Consider the following 20,275-nt stretch of genomic DNA (forward strand, 5'->3'; position numbering starts at 1 on the left):
TATGAGGGAACTAAAGTGAGGGGTCAGAGAGGACTCCTCCCCCTCAAGGTTGTAAGATTGTACCCTTGTTTACAATGGTGTCTGTACGTGTATCTCTTTTTAGATGATTTTTTATATGATTTTGTATGACTAAATACTCTGGTGCTGGGTGTGTGAATTGCACGGGACCAATTTCAGAGCAGGGGGCTCTTCGATCACATCAACTTACAAGAAAGGCAGCCTCAGCATTCCGCCTTCCGGCTTGTTTATACGAACAAGCTAAAAGATGAAACAAACCAACATTCCTGACTTAGTTAGAGCTGGGACCCTTATCAGATACTGGGCAACCATAAACAATGCAGCCTTACAAGGCAGGTCCATGAAATCTGGCCTGGAATCTGAAGGTGGCAAAGGCCCCTTAAATGCATCTATGCTACACACCATGCAGTAACAAGTTCCACATTCTCACCACTCTCTGGGTGATGAAGTTTCTCCTGAATTCCCTATTGGATTTATTACTGATTATCTTATATTTATGACCTCTAGTTCTGGTCTCCTCACAAGTAGAAGCATCTTCTCTACGTCTACCTTATCGAACCCCTTCATAATTTTAAAGACCTCTATCAGGTCACCCCTCACCCTTCTCTTTTCTAGAGAAAAGAGCTCCAGCCTGTTCAGTCTTTCCTGATAGTTATAACCTCTCAGTTCTGGCATCATCCTTGTAAATCTTTTTTGCACCTTCTCCAGTGCCTCTATATCCTTTTTATTATATGGAGACCAGAACTGTGCACGGAGAAGGAGATGAACGGGGAGAGAAGGCAGGTCAGGTCAGGTCAGTTCAGGAGCTGGGGGGCAAAGGTCGGCCCACGCTGCACCGGGGCAGCAGCACTGCACAGAGAATAAAAGAGCAACAACCCCATTTTTCTTAAACGGTGGTATGGAGGGTTGGGCCAGGCAGCCTGCAACACATCCTTCCCCCCCCTTTAATAATGCTACTGCGTTGGAGGTAGGAAGTAAATAGTCAAAAACAATAATTCAGCCAGAGAAAAGTGAACCCTTATTATTTCATTATATTGCTGAGAAATCCTTATGAATATCTACATGGCCAAAAAGTACCCTTGCAATAAAACATTGGTGGAGATCCAATGTCCACATGGAGGACACCAAGGGAGAGGTTATAAGGTAAATCAGAAAACCAACGGTTACAGGGTGTCCAGTTATAGGAAGAAGGGAAGATTGAGGAAGGGAAGGGATTTCACAGTTGTGACAGGACAAGAGGCCATAAGAACAGCAGTCGGCCATTCAGCCCCTCGAGCCTGTTCCGCCATTCAATTAGATCATGGCTGATCTGCACCTCAATTCCACCTACCCGCCTTGGTTCCATAACCCTTAATACCCTTACCTAACAAAAATCTATCAATCTCAGTTTTGAAATTTTCAATTGACCCCCAGCCTCAACATCTTTTTGGGGGAGAGAGTTCCAGATTTCCACTCCCCTTTGTGTGAAGAAGTGCTTCCTGACATCATCCCTGAACGGCCGAGCTCTAATTTGAGGTCTTGTTCTAGACTCTCCCACCAGAGTAAATAGTTTCTCTCTATCCTACCCTATCAAATCCTTTAATCACCTCAATTAGATCACCCATTAATCTTCTATACTTGAGGGAATGCAAACCTAGTCTATGCAACCTGTCCTCATAATTTAACCCTTTTAGCCCCGGTATCGTTCTGGTGAATCTGCACTGCGCCCCCCACAAGCACAAGAGGTAGTTATGGGGAGAGGCAGAGAATACAAAAGGGAACTAGCCAGCTCATGACACTTGTTGGGTTGGGTATTTTAGTAACATCAATGATTGATAAGCACAGTGCATGCATCTAAACGAGTACAGTTAAATGTACCTGGGCATCTTTCAACTTGGCCTCCAGGTCACTGAGGTCCAGGTGTTTGTAGCGGTACTTGTTGGCCTTGCACAGCCTGACGCCATCGATGATCGAAGCATGATTGAGTTCATCCGAGAGAATGGCATCTTCAGGGGTTAACAGGACCTGGAAAAGGCAACGGATGGGATTCGAGACGGCCCGGCTGCAATAACAGATTTCGCTGCTCTGCGAACGCTCCCTAGGCACAAATGTTGCGTTCAGATATACAGGAGGTCATGTGCAGCCCTGTCACTTTGCGCCGCAGAGCGGTGGGCATGGCGCCAATTGCCCACCTGCCGAGCACTGTCGGGGGGCAGTGCCACAGAGTGGAGCCACCCCCCCATCTCACGGGGAGGAGATGCCAAGAGAGTCGGTGAGCAGAGCACTTACCCACTGAGCCACTGGGGTAGCCCTGCCTGTGTCCATCACTGACATTTTATGGTTGTATCAATGTGAGGTAATTAGGCGGCTGAAACCGCAGGACAAAACAAAAAAGAGGCCTCAACTGCTGGGGGAAACCGCTCGAGATTGAAAAACATCTTGTAACCTTTCGGACTTAAAATTTTATTAACCATTACAACGATTAGTCAGTGGCGATCTTACCGGCAGGATTTCACAGGTTAAATCGATTTCAGCTAAAATAGTGGCTCAGTGAGTACATGAGCATTGCTTTAGGAGGAGCAACTGCAGTCCTGACTTAAACACTGGGACACCCTTTCCCCATAGCCATGTAAATTTTTCCTTTTTAAATATTTATCCAATTCCCTTTTAAAAGTTACTATTGAATCTGCTTCCACCGCCCTTTCAGGCAGTGAATTCCAGATCATTACAATTTGCTGCGTAAAAAAATTCTCCTCATTTCCCCACTGGATTTTTTGCCAATTACCTTAAATCTGTGTCCTCTGGTTACCGACCCTCCTGCCACTGGAAACAGTTTCTCCTTATTTACTCTATCAAAACCCCATATAGTTGTGAACACCTCTGGTGTGTAACGAGGAGGCGGCAAGATTGTAACGAGGAGGCGGCAAGATTGTAACGAGGAGGCAGCAAGATTGTAACGAGGAGGTAAAATGCACTGTCTTATGTTACACAGAGACCGTGGAGTCCGAGGCTCGATCTCTGATCTGTGATGAAGTAGCTGGGCTGAGCCAGGAGTTGGTAGAACTGGTGGAGGGGCAGTGAGGGTGGCGGAGGGGAGGGGACATCTGGACTGTCTGCTAAGGCGCTCTGGACACATGCAGACCCACTAGGTCTCACTCACCCTAGTTTAAGAATGTGACCATGCAGATCCCACGACTAAAAATAAACCCAGTTCCAGTTATTAAAGTGAATCAATGATCTGTCTCACTTGGTGATCACACATCTCACCCCTAACAGGCCCTTGACTGTTCTGGGTTCACGATGCACACAGGAAGCCAAAAGTCCCTGTTGAAACAAAAAGCCCCCCCCAGCGACAGCCACACCTCAAAAATCCCAGCATTGGCATCAAAACAGCTGGCATAGAGAATGGCATCCTCCCTCTGGTGGAACTTAGCGATCTTGGTCTCTAGGTTCTTGTGCAGGATCTAGGGACACAAATAACGAGAGGTTAGATCAGTCTCCGCTTCTCTCCGCAACACTCAGCTGCACACATCACCATCTTTCAAAGTACACAAAATATTTCCCTAACCAGTTTGGAGCGATTTCTTTCCTCCCCTCTCGTGGACAGGATGGCTGTTGTGTCGGGTCTCAAAGTTGCACCAGTTAGCAGCTTCTGCTGGGGTGGGAATGGGGGACGTGTGTAGAAGGCGGGAGGAGAGGGAGGGTGGGAATGGGGGACGTGTGTAGAAGGCGGGAGGAGAGGGAGGGTGGGAATGGGGACGTGTGTAGAAGGCGGGAGGAGGGGGAGGGTGGGAATGGGGGACGTGTGTAGAAGGCGGGAGGAGGGGGAGGGTGGGAATGGGGGACGTGTGTAGAAGGCGGGAGGAGGGGGAGGGTGGGAATGGGGGACGTGTGTAGAAGGCGGGAGGAGGGGGAGGGTGGGAATGGGGGACGTGTGTAGAAGGCGGGAGGAGAGGGAGGGTGGGAATGGGGGACGTGTGTAGAAGGCGGGAGGGTGGGAATGGGGGACGTGTGTAGAAGGCGGGAGGAGAGGGAGGGTGGGAATGGGGACGTGTGTAGAAGGCGGGAGGAGGGGGAGGGTGGGAATGGGGGACGTGTGTAGAAGGCGGGAGGAGAGGGAGGGTGGGAATGGGGACGTGTGTAGAAGGCGGGAGGCTGGATGCGGGGGAGGGGTGGGGGTGGGGGGATAGAAGAGAGATATTTGAAGAAGAGCAACAACCACAGATCGGGTGATTTCTACACTCGACGGCAGCACCTGCTTTATTGCCCCGGTTACTCGCTCCTGTCTCTCCGCTCGGCGTTAGGGGCGATGGAGAGGAAACCCTGGGTTGGGTCGATTATGAAATACTGACAGACTAGTTGGGCCTAATGACCACCTTCTAGTCCTAAAAACTCTCGTGGGCTGACCTGGGTGCCACATATGAAACGCACGGAGCTCAGCCCCGCTCCATACTGATCCAGGGCTTCGATCCCGGCCTTTATTACCGCAGGGTGACTCGAGAGGCCCAGGTAGTTGTTCGCACAGAAGTTTAGAATCGCTACAAGGAGGGAGAGAAAGAAGTTTCATCAGTGGCTAATAGGTAAATGGTAAACCTTCCCCAGAGTGAGAGAGAATGTACACTGGCTGATCACTCCCCGACCCCCAATCACATCAGAATCACTTGAACCGCAGAGAGCGCACATCACACATGGCAAACAGGGCCCGTCCTCCGAGACCCAAACCCAACGGCAGTTTAGTGGAAAAGCTGGAGCTTCACTTACAAATCACTCAGTGGAGTCACCGTCAGGTAATCACTGCCTCCAGACAACCCCCGCCCCCCTCCAACGACCCACCGACCCCCGCCCCCCCTCCAACGACCCACCGACCCCCGCACCCCCTCCAATGACCCACCGACCCCCGCCCCCCCCTCCAACGACCCACTGACCACCGCCCCCCCCAATGACCCACTGACCACCGCCCCCCCCTCCAACAACCCACCGACCCCCGCCCCCCCTCCAACGACCCACTAACCACTGCCCCCCTCCCCCCCCAATGACCCACCAACCCCCGCCCCCTCCAACGACCCACCAACTCCCGCCCCCTCCAACGACCCACTGACCCCCCCCCTTCCAACGACCCACCGACCCCCCCCTTCCAACGACCCACCAACCCCCGCCCCCTCCAACGACCCACCAACTCCCCCCCCCCCCCCACCCTCCAACGACCCACCGACCCCCGCTGGTTTCCACTGTTCTCTGAAAAATGAAATCTGAGTTTTACAACACGTTTGGCCAGAAGAGTTTCGGTAATTCTGAAATGCCACTGTAAGATTGAAACGATGAAAGAACAAATTAAAACAATTTCATTCTATAATCACACGTCAAATTGAGCAAAGAAACTAGATAATGGAGCCGGCATTAAAATAAAACACAGAGCGGAGTCACTGGAAAACAGTGACATTGTGTCCACAGCCACGGAATAGGGAGAAGGGGAACATTAGTTAACGGGATACAGGACTGAACGCCCCCTCCCTCCCCTCTCAGATTACTGATCCAGTGCGGTACAGACCCTTATGGACCAGGATGGTCCCCATCTTCCATACTGAATTAGCCGACTTTACACAGCTTTAGGGGCACGATTAGAATCAGTGTTGGGAAAAGGAGGTGAGGATTCAAACAGGATTCCAGCTCCTCATCGCCGTTCAATGATCCTGACCGGAAAATGCATGTGTTGGGCAAGGAGATCTCAGCCGTGATACCTTTCATAGTTAAACAGCCTGCTGTTAATTACTGGGCTCTTGTAAGAAGAATGGCCACTTGCACAAGGCACCAGATCACTGACACCTGTGGAGCAGGACCCCAGTGAGACTGAGCACCATCAGGAGGAAATGAAGGTGGAATATTCGGTTCTATCCAGTTATTTTTGCAGAACAGATAAACAGAGAAAAACTACAGCAATAAACTACTGTAAACTGGCAGCGCAGACTATCAGCAGGTCAGACAGTGCGACAGTACTGGGCGACGCACTGACCGCCGCAGCGCCGGGCGACGCACTGACCGCCGCAGCGCCGGGCGACGCACTGACCGCCGCAGCGCCGGGCGACGCACTGACCGCCGCAGCGCCGGGCGACGCACTGACCGCCGCAGCGCCGGGCGACGCACTGACCGCCGCAGCGCCGGGCGACGCACTGACCGCCGCAGCGCCGGGCGACGCACTGACCGCCGCAGCGCCGGGCGACGCACTGACCGCCGCAGCGCCGGGCGACGCACTGACCGCCGCAGCGCCGGGCGACGCACTGACCGCCGCAGCGCCGGGCGACGCACTGACCACCGCAGTGCTAAAGGTTACTGCATACCTGGCATTCTGGGCTGCTGAACTGGGTTAACACACCTGGCATCATTAGCCTGGCTGGTGCCAGCTCAGTCTCAGAGATTAACATCAGAACACAGCCACTTTAGTGCTGGTCTCATTTACCGTATTTTCTGATGCGAAGAATGCCCTTCTATTATAGGGATTACGGTATGGAAATTGGCTGATGCAACATTCTGCTGGATTGGAGGACGTTCACACTGACAGTCCAACCGGCAAAGAGGGGATGACGGCCGGCAGATGTGGCAGCTCCATGTCTGGCCGTCCGGGTGGCGAATGAGCTTGGCTCTGGGGCCAGTATTTTGCTGGCTTGAAGCCAATGGAAAAAAAACCTCGGCCTATCTGCTGGAACTGAAAGGAATTCCACTCAGAGCCGATGATTCCAGTGCAACCAGCCCGAGAGTTCCTTAAACTGTAGAGTGCAGTAGGGTTTGTCTGATGACAATAGATTATGGGGTCGGGTTTCTGCCAGTGACACCAGCACAATCCGGGTAGAATCAGCCCAACCTGCTCAAAAGCTCGGGGGATTTTAAACGTAAGTGAGTTACGCCCGACCCACGAGCGTTCGTGTTTTCCGCCATCTTTTACGCTGGTTCGAGGTTCAATTTGCTGAAGCAGGCCCCGCCCACAAACCTGACCACGCTCCCAGGTCGAAATTGCGAGTTTCCGCCGATTATGCTGGCTCGGGAAAGCATTTCAAATTAGACTCATTTTCTTAGGCGCACAGGCACTGGTAGGCACGTTTTAAAAGGATTTTAACATCAAAAAATATTTAATTTACTAAGAAACTGTCTAGCTTTTTAAAACATCCTTTTCAGTGATTTTAAACCAGGTTACTCACAGGTGGAAGCCTGGACACTCCTATTAAAAATGCTGATTTTTGGTGGTAAACCCATTTTCAGCTGACTTATTAAAACTGCACCAGGTTGCTCTTAAATACATCGAAGAATACTTTGTAAAATGGAAAGAAAAGAGACAATTAAGTTCCATTACTCTGCCCCACTATGCTGGTTCATGGAAGATTTTACGTTTGGGATTATGCAAATTAATTTTAGCGGAGACTTGATCTGTAACCTAACCCGCGCAATTTCAAGTGCATTTTGGCCATGATTTCCCCATTGCAGCCAAAGCGGAAACTCTACCCCTACAGACCTTAACTTAACATACAACACAGTATATATCACTCCTTTCTCCTGGTATCCTACAACTACTTCCACCTCTGTAATATCTTCTGTCTCCGCCCCTGCCTCAGCCCACCTGCTGCTGAAACCCTCATCCATGCTTTTGTTAGCTCCAGACTCGACCATTCTAATGCTCACCTGGCCGGCCTCCCATCCTCCACCCTCCGTAAACTCTGCTTCCCGTATCCTAACTCGCACCAAGTCCCGTTCACCCATCAGCCCTGTGCTCGCTAACCTACAAAGGCTCCTGGTCCACCAACACCTCGTCCAGTACTGTAGCACTGTGATGGTCAGTCCATCGATTTTAAAATTCTCATCCTTGTTTTCAAATCCCTCCGTGGCCCTCACCCCTCCCTACCTCTGTAACCTCCTCCAGCCCTACAACCCTCCGAGATCTCTGCGCTCCTCCAATTCTGGCCTCTTGTCCATCCACCATTTCCTTTGCCTCACCAATGGCGGCCATGCCTTCAGCTGCCTAGGCCCTACGCTGTGGAAATCACACCCTAAACCTCTCCGCCTCTCTCTCCTCCATTAAGACACTCCTTAAAACCTTACCTCACCTCTCTGACCAAGCTTTTGGTCACCTCTCCTAATGTCTCCTCCTTTGGCTCGATGTTATTTTTTTGTCCGATTACGCTCCTGTGAAGCACCTTGGGATGTTTTACTATGTTAACGGCGCTATATAAATGCAAGTTGTTATATTATAGCATCTCTGCACACCACGCAGTGTTGGAATGTCAACGATCAGGTGTTTCATGGCAATCTTCAAAACAACAAGGGTAAATTCTGCTGGTTTACAACTGATCCACTTTACAACATTCCGGACTCAACATTGATTTCAATAACTTCAGATCATAATCACTGCTCCCATTTTTAAAAATTTATTGGCCAGCAGCTGCCGGTTATGGTTCTGATGTTGCCATTCACAGCTCCTCTAGACCCATCTTTTGTCCCATTACCACCATCATCCCTTTTGTCATTTAATCACTCTTATCCTCTTCCCTATCACAGACCTTCCCTTATGTTCTTTCCCCCCTGCCCCTCCTTTCCCTGGCTCTGTACTTGCTTAAAAACTTTAACTGTTTAACATCGTCCAGTAGTTCTGGCGAAAGGTCTTCGCCCTGAAACGTTAACTGTTTCTTTCTCCGCAGACGCTGCCTCACTTGCTGAGCTTCTCCAGCATTTTCTGTTTTTATTTCAGATTTCCAGCATCCGCAGTATTTTGCTTTTGTTTTAAATTATGCTGGACTGCCTGTCCTTTGCTAAAATTCAGTCCATATTAAATCTGACACCACTCCTGGACCTGGAACATCAAGAGTTGAAGATAAAACAAAACCATTCAACAGGTGTAGTTACTACACCGCTACACTGCTAGTAGGTCTATGAGTCTGTGCCCCACGGTTGTTCATGGAACAGAAAGGCACAGTGATGGTGGTTGAGGCTGGGAGCAGTTCAACTTTTTAAATTTTAATGCGAGATTGGCAGCCGCTCTCAAAGTGTCAAAAGAAAACAAATCTCAAGTGTAGAGATAATGGGGGCTCCTATTTATGGCACTAACTGAGTGACCCTCAGCTTGGTATATATCTAAAAAAAAACGCCTCTTAAGATAAAGACGCTTCCCTCCACAAAATCCCACTGGTGTCCTCAGAGACAGGTGTATCGACTTCAGAAATAAAGGCTTGACTGGGTCTGTAAAACAGAACTGCACCCCTTTTTCACTCCCTCCCCCCCCCACCCAAAAAGATTGTGCACACTCCTCCAGTACATCCTCAATCAAGTGGTCATTCTTCATCAAGAAGCCAAGAGTGTTAGCTCCATGCTATTCGACCACACGGGGCATCACATGCAAGTCCAATCCTATCCTCGTCTAACATCACCGGTTAGTGTACAGGAGCAGGAAACCTGGATAACTGTCCTTTCCACCTCCCTCACCCGGGGTGGCAAAGGTCAACTATAGCGTCCTTTACCACCACCCCAAGCAAGGTCAGCTGACCAGGGTCACACTGGCACTTCTTGATCTTGGGAAAATGTGAAGTCATCCACTTTGGGAGAAAAAATAAAAGAGCAAAATATTATTTGAATGGAGAAATACTATAGAATGCTGCGGTACAGAGGGATCTGGGTGTCCTCGTAAATGAAACACAAAAAGTCAACATACAGGTGCAGCAGGTAATCCGGAAGGCAAACGGAATATTGGCCTTTATTTCTAGGGGGATGGAGTATAAAAACAGGGAAGTCATGCTACAACTGTACAGGGTGCTGGTGAGACCACACCTGGAGCACTGCGTACAGTTCTGGTGCCCTTATTTAAGAAAGGACAAACTTGCATTGGAGGCAGTTCAGAGAAGGTTCACTAGGTTGATTCCGGGTATGGAAGGGTTGTCTTATGAGGAAAGATTGAACAGGTTGGGTCTATACTCATTGGAGTTTCAAAGAATGAGAGGAGATCTTATTGAAACAAACAAGATTCTGAGGGGACTCGATAGGGTAGATGCTGAGAGGATGTTACCCCTCATGGGGGAATCTAAAACTAGGGGACATAGTCTCAGAATAAGGGGTCGCCCGTTTAAGACGGAAATGAGGAGAAATCTCTTCTCCCAGAGGGTTGTGAATCTTTGGAATTCTTTACCCCAAAAAGCTGTGGAGGCTGAGTCATTGAATACACTCAAGGCTGAGATAGGCAAATTTTTGATCAGCAAGGAAGTCAAAGGATATGGCGAAAGGGCAGGAAAGTGGAGTTGAGGTAAAAATCAGATCAGCCGTGATCTCATTAAATGGCGGAGCAGGCTCGAGGGGCTGAATGGCCTACTCCGGCTCCTATCTCTTACGGTCTTATGATCTGCGCAGCACATTTACCTGTTAATCTTTCAGGGCAGCCTGATACCTTAATTAGGTACCAAAGGAGAGTTCTGGGCACCGTGCCTCAGGGAGGACATATTGGCCTTGGAGGGGGTGCAGCGCAGATTCACCAGAATGATACTGGGGCTCCAAGGGTTAGATTATGAGGACAGGTTGCACAGACTGGGCTTGTATTCCCTTGAGTATAAAAGATTAAGATATGATCTAATTGAGGTGTTTAAGATGATTAAATGATTTGATAGGTGGGGGGAGTCCAGAATAAGAGGGCATAACCTTAAAATTAGTGCTAGGCCATTCAGGGGTGATGTCAGGAAGCACTTCTTCACACAAAGGGGAGTGGAAATCTGGAACTCTCTCCCCCAAAAAAGCTGTTGAGGCTGGGGGTCAATTGAAAATTTCAAAACTGAGATTGATAGATCTTTGTTAGGCAGGGGTGTTAAGGCTTACGGAACCAAGGCAGGTAGATGGAGTTAAGCTACAGATTAGCCATGATCTAATTAGATGGCGGAACAGGCACAAGGGGCTGAATGGCCTACTCCTGTTCCTAGGAGAGTCACAATAAACAAATTAACATTTCTAACTGCCTAAAGTTGGGTGGCTGAAAGCCTTTGCCAGGTGTGGAAATTACCTGCAAGTTCGTAAAACTAAAGGGCAAAAGTTTTGAGTTCCAGTTGATGTGATGTGTTACCTGTGCTCACAGAATAAAGTCAGCCAAGTGTTTGAGAAATGGGAAATGCTGGCACCAGCAGCTGTGACACTGCCAATCTACACTGGCACCTTGCCAGGTTCTGCGTTCAGAAAGAAGAACGGGCATTTATGAAGAGTCTCCCGCATCCTCAGGACATCCCGAGCCAAACCAGTACTTTTGAAATGTAGTCACTGTTGTAACGTAGGGAGGGAAGGGGGAAATACGGGAATGAAAAAAAAGTGAATAGATAACTGTTATTCTGAATAAGCACAGCCCCAGCCTTCAAACGGTGTTTACTCTGCGTTAGCTGACTTAATGATAGATGCCATTTCCTCTGGCAAACCCACTACGTGGCTTAGTTAGCCGGGGTGAAGCCACTGTACACACCCTGCCAAGATCAGTTAACTCCTTCAGTGAAGCAGTTTGCTTCACCTATATTTTAGACTAAATTAACAATTAAAATTAAACCAAGTTAAAGAAAGAACCTCAAATTCAGACTCAGGCTTCACTCTGGTGTTGAGAATATTGGTAGCAATACAATACAGGAACGGAAAATACTTCAGTCACTATGCTTCTGACCTCACCTACCCGGCCCCCACAACCTCCATTAGCAACACACCTCTAACCTCCAGTGTTATACAGCACAAATACTCTCTCCAGACTTATCCCAAGTTTGGGAGGACAAATTCTATCATTCTGGCCAATTTTTATCCCTCACATCGCTAAAAAACAGAATTTCCGGTCATTATCTCATTGATGTTTGTGGGATCTTGCTGTGTGCAAATTCACTGCCGCGTTTCCTACATTACAACAGTGACTACACTTCAAAATCACTTTGTGTAAAGCACTTTGGGACGTCCTGAAAGGCGAGGTATAAATGCAAGTCTTTCTTTACTGCTCAATGATTCTCAGCTCATGTGAACTGTTCTGGGTTTTTGCACTGGTTATTTGCTTTGTGTTTAGCATCACTGGCCCTTCCCTTAAGTGGGCCTCGCGTCCCCTATGAATCAGAGCGCCTTTACTTGCCCAATATCGAGGTAAATGTTGCGAATCCCAGGGGTCAAACAGAGAACCCTGGTCAACGCACGCAGGCTGATCACATGCCGACACTTGATGCCCTCGTGTTCAGTTGGTAGAAGTATACAGATTGTGACTCAATCTATGATGATTTCTTCATCATTAACAGGTAAGCGAACAGTATCCACAGCAAACAATACATTTACAGTAATTAAAAACTTGACCAAACTCCCTGAAATATCAATATCAAAGGCTTCTCCTGCCCTAACCAGCCATGGATCAGTTAGTCGGACTTGCGCTTTGGTGTCAGAAGCTTATTCTGAAAAGTGGGATTAGGCTGGGTGGCTCGTTTCTCAGCCAGCGCGGACACAACGGGCCGAAGGGCCTCCTTCTGTGCCATAAATTTTCTATGATTTCTATGATTATGGGTTCAAGTCCCACTCCAGAGACCTGAGCACAAAGTCTAGGCTGACGCTCCAGTGCAGTAGTGAGGGAGTGCTGCACTGTCGAAGGTGCCGCCTTTCGGATGAGACATTAAACCGAGGCCCCGACTGCCCTCTCAGGTGGGTGTAAAAGATCCCAGGCCAATATTTCGAAGAAGAGCAGGGGGAGTTCTCCCCTGTGTCCTGGCCAATATTTATCCCTCAACCAACATCAATAAAACAGATTATCTGGTCATTATCACATTGCTGTTTGTGGGACCTTGCTGTGCACAAATTGGCTGTCATATTTCCTAAGTTATAGTGACTACACTTCAAAAGTACTTAATTGGCTGTAAAGCGCTTTGGGACATCCTGAGGTCGTGAAAGGTGCAGTATAAATGCAAGTCTTACTTTTCTATATTAAACTGACCTTGAAACATTGATCTTTTACTTGTTTTGTGGTTATGCAATATCATATAGTCGCTGACCTGTTGCTGATCTACACTGCCTTCAGCCCTCATTCAATGCAGCCAAAGATATAGCTGCAACTTCCTTTGAAGATATGCCAGAATTAAAAAGACATTAAAATTGTACTTCCCTTAACTACATAAGACAGTCAGATACTCAAGATTCAAAAGAGCATTTGATCGCACAAATACAGCTACCAAATGAACAAGTATTCTACAAAGCCCTACCGGACGCTTGTATTTGAATAGAATGATTCGACCCATCGATCAATTCCAAACACCTGTAACGATCGGAGACAACAATCGATTAGTACATCAAGTTCTTCAGCACACCAGACTGGAATGTATTTCTCTGCAACTTGCAGAAACAGCTAGCAGTATCCAATTTTAACCCACTGTATGCAATTTTAACCCTCTGTGCGCAAGAAAGAACCCAATAAACAATCCAACATAGACAAAATGCTTCCTTTTTGCCAAAACACGCCTGGGCCAATAGGTTTTATACCTCAGCTTGACTCCACTACAGCTGCCCTCAGTAAGACACTCGTGACCAATATTTCAGTGTTACACATCTTTAAAGGCTCTCTCCAGGCACAATCGACATTTGGAAGGGCACCATCTAGAACGCCATTGCTGGCTGCTTTTCGCAGTTGGTGAGATCACACCCATTGTGCTTTACTGAAACCCTAGGGACAGCACTGATTATTCAGTGAAAAGTCTCAAACCACATACCAGGACTGGAAATACAAGTGTCTGCAAGGATACAGCCAGTAATACAAAGACATCGTGATACCGTATCCAACCCGTCTTTTATTTTATTTTAAATTTAGTTGCAGCCTCCTCCAATTGGTTGGAGTTTGTCCAAAGAGTAGCTGACCTCAGTTGAGGTGACGGTAACGGGCATTATAGTTGGCCTCAGAGAGTCCATTTGATTAGGGAAGGAGAAGGGGGCAGTTGGCCAGGGTTTCCAGGCCCTGATCACAATCCATGGATAAAAATAATCCACATTTAGAGAATTTAAGCGAAAACAGCGTTTGATATATGCGTGGGGGGCCCCACCTGGTGTGAGCAAGTGGAAGGAGGGGGCTCTCTTTCAAACTGGAGTTTTGCAAGAGCTGAACACTCCTTTCAAAAAATAACGACACCCACTTTAAAAATCGAAAGCTTTAAAATGGGTCTCCATGGTTACAGGGCACTGACCGCAGCACTAACTGCCTGTAATAGACTGCCATTAATGACAAATAGAGCTTTATCATCAAGGTTACATGGAGGTCATCGTAGCAGACGAGAGAAGGCGAGAGGCACTTAATGTAAATTGAATTTTCAATGATGCCTTGGGGATCTGATCCGTTGGATTTGTTTAATTTGTGAAGATGCTCCTCAGCGTTAGATAGAATGGAAAAAACAATCACAAAAACACCGTTAAAAGGGTAACATCTTCAGGAAGATTGTCAATCCCCTCAAATAGCTCAGTTGTTGAAAACAGTGACCGTTAAGAATAGAAAGACTTGCATTTATATAGTGCCTTTCACGACCTCAGGACGTCCCAAAGCACTTTACAGCCAATGAAGTTCTTTCAAAGTGTAGTCACTATTGTAATGTAGGAAACGCAGCAGGCCCCATAAACAGCAACGTGATATAAAAAAGGATATTCTGGTCATTTAAATGATTGACAGATAAATATCGGACAAGACACCAAGGAAAACGTCCCTGCTCTTCTTCAAAATAGTGACATGGGACCTTTTACGCCCACCTGAGAGGGCCTCGGTTTAACGTCTCATCCGAAAGACGGCACCTCCGACAGTGCAGCACTCCCTCAATCCTGCACTGGCAGTGTCAGCCTGGATTATGTGCTCAAGTCTCTGGAGTGGGGCTCGAGCCCATGGCCTCCTTCATTGGCTGTAAAGCTCTTTGGGTCGTCCTGAGGTTATGAAAGGCACGATATAAATTCTTTAATCATTTCAGTCACAATGTAACCGTATGCGTAAAGGAATGTGATATATTTCAACAAAATTTACTTTACTGTAACTGTGTTGTAAATAAGTAGCACACTTTTACATGAGGATGTTTCCCTTTTAAAATGTTACATAATAAGTGTATCAAAGAAACAGAGTAAGAGAGAGACACAAAGCCCCTTCTCTTGACTGTTACATAAGAACATAAAAAATAGGAGCAGGAGTAGGCCATACGGCCCCTCGAGCCTGCTCCGCCATTCAATCAGATCATGGCTGATCTTCGACCTCAACTCCACTTTCCCGCCCGATCCCCATATCCCTCAATTCCCTCAGAGTCCGATAAAAAACAATTCTCCTCATCTACCCTCTGGCTTTTTTGCCAGTTACCTTAAATCTGTGTCCTCCATTTACCAACCCTCCTGCCAGTGGAAACAGTTTCTCCCTATCTACTCTATCAAAACCCTTCATAAATTTGAACACCTCTATCTATCTCACTCTTGAATATACTCAACGACTGAGCATCCACAGACCTCTGGGATAATTCCAAAGGTTCACGACCATCTGAGTGAAGAAATTCCTCCTCATCTCAGTCCTAAATGTCCGACCCCTTATCCTGAAACTATGTCCCCTAGTTCGAGACTCTCCAGCCAGGGGAAACAGCCTCACAACATCTACCCTGTCAAGCCCCCTCAGAATCTTATATGTTTCAATGAGATCACCTCTCATTCTTCTAAACTCCAGAGAGTATAGGCCCATTCTACTCAATCTCTCTTCATAGGACAACCTCTCTTCATAGGAATCAATCTTGTGAACCTTTGTTACACCACTTCTAAGGCAAGTGTATCCTTCTTTAGGTAAGGTGACCAAAACAGTACATAGTACTCCAGGTGTGGTCCCACCAAAGCCCTGTACAATTGCAGCAAAGCTTCCTTACTCTTGTACTCCAACCCCCTTGCAATAAAGGCCAACATACCATTTGCCTTCCTAATTGCTTGCTGTATCTGTATGTTAACCTTCTGCATTTCGTGTACAAGGACACCCAAATCCCTCTGAACACCAACATTTAATAGTTTCTCACTATTTAAAAAATATTCTGTTTTTCTATTCTTCCTATCAAAGTGAATAACCTCACATTATACTCCATCTGCTACCTTCTTGTCCACTCAATTAACCTGTTGATATCCCTTTGCAGAATGTTTGTGTCCTCCTCACAACTTACTTTCCCACCTAGCTTTCTATCATCAGCAAACTTGGATACATTACATTTGGTCCCTTCATCTAAGTCATGACTATAGATTGTAAATAGCTGAGGCCCAAGCACCAATCCTTGTGGCACCCCACTAGTTACAGCCTGCCAACCTGAGAATGACCCGTTTATTCCTACTCTCTGTTTTCTGTCCGTTAACCAATCCTTAATCAATGCTAATATATTTCCCTCAACCCCATGAGCCCTAATCTTGTGCAACAACCTTTTGTGTGGCACCTTATCGAATGCCTTTTGAAAATCCAAATATACCACATCCCCTGTTTCCCCTTTATCTACCCTGCTAGTTACATGCTCAAAACTTTGTCCCTTTCATGGAACCATGCTCATTTGCTCATTCATATTATGATTTTCTAAGTGCCCCGTTACCATGTTCTTTAGTTAGCCACGGATGGATCACTTTTCCCTTGGAGTTTTTATTCCTCAATAGAATGTATACTCATTGAGAATTATGAAATATTTCTTTAAATGTTCACCATTGCTTATCTACAGTCATATCTTTTAATCTAATTTCCCAATCAACCTGCGCCAACTCACCTCATACCTACGTAATTGTTTAAGTTTAAGACGCTAGTTTCGGACTTAAGTATGTTAATTTTGAACTCCATAATGAAATTCTATCATATTATGATCATTTGTCCCCAGAGGATCCCTTACTATGAGATTACTAATTAACCCTGTCTCATTACACAAGACAAGATCTAAAATGGCCAGTTCCCTGGTTGGTTCCACTACATATTATTCTAGGAAACAGTCTCGAATGCATTCCACGAACTTGTCCTCCAAACTACTTTTGCCAATTTGATTTGCCCAGTCTATTATGAAGATTAAAGTCCCCCATGATTATTGCAGAATCTTTGTACAAGCTGCTCTTATTTCTTGATTAATACTGTTAGGGAGTCTATAAACTGCTCTCTCAGTGTTTTCTGCCCATTGTTATTTCTTACCTCCATCCACACTGATTCTATTTCCTGATCTTCCAAGCCAAGATCTTTTCTCACTACTGTCTTCACATCATCCTTTATTATCAGGGCTACCCCCCATCCTTTTCCAATTTGTCTGTCTTTTCAAAAAGTCAAGTACTCTGGAATATTTAGTTCCCAACCTTGTTCACCCTGCAACCATATCTCAGTAATGGCTACTGGATCAAACCCATTTATTTGTGCCATTAATTCGTCTATCTCGTTACAAATGCTTTGTAACCAATGACCTCTCCTGGAAAGTACGTCGGGGGCAGGATCAGACTCAGGTATGATACACCCCCACGGTCGAGGTACTGCATTTATACAGCACCTTTCACAACCTCAAGACTGCCAAAGCACTTCACAACCAATGAAGTACTTTTGAAGTGTAGTCACTGTTGTATTGTAGGAAACGCAGCAACCAATTTACACACAGCAAGCTCCCATAAACAACAATGAAATAACTGACCATATTATCTGTTTTACTGATGTCGGTTGTGGGATAAATGTTGACACTGGAGAGAATTCCCCTTCTCTTCTTCAAAATAGAGCCACATGATCTTTTATATCCACCTGAGGGGGCAGACGGGGCCTTGGTTTAATGTCTCCTCCGAAAGGCAACACCTCCAACAGTGCAGAACTCCCTCAATACTGCACTGGAGTGTCAGCCTAGATTTTGTGCTCAAGTCTCTGGAGTGGGACTTGAACCCACAACCTTCTGACTTAGAGGCGAGAGTTCTACCTACTGAGCCTCGACTGACACCTTAAAAATAATGAAGAGGAAAGCGTGAACCCAGTCCTTCAATCTCACAAATTATACAGTCGAGTATCCCACACTTGGGGACATTGCACACCCCGGGTGCATTGGGTTAGCTTCGTCCTGGGAGAACCACCTTCTCGATCATGGTCTCTCCCCTGCTGGTCAGTGGCCTCAGCTGTTGGTATTCACCAGCGATGTTCATGAAAGTGAAATGGCCACATAGAAGAGGCTGCCGGTAACCCATGGAAATATCTCCTAGCAAAAGAGCACACATTCAGGAGGAGAGAGCGGAAACCCGGGAGGGAGAAACCCCCTCAGTACAGGATCCTGGGCTTTATAAATAGAGGCATAGAGTTACAAAAGCAAGGAAGTTCTGATGAACCTTTACAAATCACTGGTTTGGCCACAACTGGAGCATTGTGTCCAATTGTGGCACCGCATTTTAGGTAGGATGTGAAGGCCTTAGAGAGGGTGCAGAAAAGATTTACTAGAATGGTTCCAGGGATGAGGGACTTCAGTTACGTGGATAGACTGGAGAAGCTGGGTTTGTTCTCCCTTCAGCAGAGAAGGTTGAGAGGAGATTTGATAGAGGTATTCAAAATCATGTGGGGTCTAGACAGAGTAGATAGAGAGAAACTGTTCCCATTGGCAGAAGGGTCAATAACGAGAGGACACAGATTTAAGGTGATTGGTAAAAGAACCAAAGGCGACATGAGGAAAAACTTTTTTACGCAGCAAATGGTTATAATCTAGAATGCACTGCCCGAGGGGGTGGTGGAGGCAGATTCAATCATGGCTTTCAAAAAGGAATTGGATAAGTACTTGAAGGGAAAAAGTTTGCAGGGCTACAGGGAAAGGGCAGGGGAGTGGGACTAGCTGGATTGCTCTTGCAGAGAGCCGGCACAGGCTCGACAGGCCGAATGGCCTCCTTCTGTGCTATAACCATTCTATGGTTCCCACTGCACTATTGAAAGAGAAGTCAGGAGTTTTCCAAGTGCCTTGGCCAACATTCCTCCCAATAAACATTGGCAGAGAATGGCTGTTTGCATAACAGCAGTCACAGAACACAAAGTCATTTCTCAGGCATATACCCGCCTCTCTACCCATTCATTTTCTGCCACCCCAGCACCCGGCCCTCACCTATTGCACAGTGTGCAGGCTACTGCCAGCCTTCAGCAGGACCATCCCCATCCCTCAACACCCAGATCGGGGGGGCGACCAGGTCTGCTCCCCGCTGCTGCCCAGTCCCCAGGCCTACCTCCTGGTTCCCTTTCCCTCCCCTGGTGCCCAGTCCCCCGGACCCTCACCCGGTGCCCAGTTGCCCCCCTCACCCGGTGCCCCTGTCCCCGGGCCTCCTTCCTAGTGCCCAGTTCCCCCCCCCCACCAGACCCCATCGCTCCCCTGGTGCCCAGTCCCCAGGCCTACCTCCTGGTCCCCCGGATCCTCACCCGGTGCCCAGTTGCCCCCCTCACCCGGTGCCCCTGTCCCCGGGCCTCCTTCCTAGTGCCCAGTTCCCCCCCCCCACCAGACCCCATCGCTCCCCTGGTGCCCAGTCCCCAGGCCTACCTCCTGGTCCCCCGGATCCTCACCCGGTGCCCAGTTGCCCCCCTCACTCGGTGCCCCTGTCCCCGGGCCTCCTTCCCAGTGCCCAGTTCCCCCCCAGACCCCATCGCTCCCCTGGTGCCCAGTCCCCCGGTCCTTCCCTCGGTCCCCGGTCGGTCCCTCCCCCGGGGCCTGGTCCCCCCAGTCGGTCCCCCGGACCTACCTCCCGCGCTGCCCTGGACACCGATGTGCGCTCCCTGTCTGGAGGTGATGATCCGCTCGCTTTTCCAGGTGCCCGCCGCCTTGATGCTGTCGAGCTCGGCCTCTAGGACGGTGTTGAGCTGGGCCAGGGCGCTCCGTGCCCGGCTCAGGCCGGGGAACCGGCGGGTCGCGGCCGACAGACTCCGGGACAACATGTTCCCAACTCGGGGGACCGGGAGAGGCGGGGCGAGTGACATCACCGGGGGCGGGGCGAGTGACATCACAAGGGGGCGGGGGCCACTACCCACCAATCATTAGCGAGGGGGCGGTGTCTAGATTCCACCAATCAGAGATCGGGGGTGGGTTTTTAAAGGGACAGGAGGGTTTTTAAAGGGACAGGAGGGTTTTTAAAGGGACAGTCCCTGTCACAAACACCAGCGGATCCCATCGGCCTTTTTTCAATCGGACCAATAGGGGTGACATTGGGTTGTCCCAGGGTCACCACACAAAAACAAAACAATCATTGCAACAAGTGCCCGAGGGCACCCTTAAAATAAAATAATACAATAAACAAAGCTTCATAAATAGAGCCATAGAGTACAAAAGCAAGG

General features: G+C 48.0%; 1 protein-coding gene and 1 pseudogene across 1 annotated transcript in view; both read right to left on the reverse strand.

Annotated features, from left to right (window-relative positions):
* The window catches only part of gcat (glycine C-acetyltransferase), a 44,635-nt gene extending 24,710 nt beyond the window's left edge, over positions 1–19,925 (reverse strand). The window contains exons 1-4 of the mRNA XM_067974672.1: positions 19,687–19,925; positions 4,405–4,535; positions 3,360–3,461; positions 1,876–2,022 (exon numbers count right to left, since the gene is read on the reverse strand). Of these exons, the coding sequence (XP_067830773.1) occupies positions 1,876–2,022; positions 3,360–3,461; positions 4,405–4,535; positions 19,687–19,921 (615 nt within the window). The 5' untranslated portion in view covers positions 19,922–19,925. The remainder of the gene's footprint in view (positions 1–1,875; positions 2,023–3,359; positions 3,462–4,404; positions 4,536–19,686) is intronic.
* LOC137305793 (U1 spliceosomal RNA) lies at positions 17,938–18,090 on the reverse strand (annotated as a pseudogene).
* Positions 19,926–20,275: the final 350 nt, after the last annotated feature.

This window comes from Heptranchias perlo, chromosome 40 (assembly GCF_035084215.1).
Source record: "Heptranchias perlo isolate sHepPer1 chromosome 40, sHepPer1.hap1, whole genome shotgun sequence".
NCBI classification, from domain to species: Eukaryota; Metazoa; Chordata; class Chondrichthyes; order Hexanchiformes; family Hexanchidae; genus Heptranchias; species Heptranchias perlo.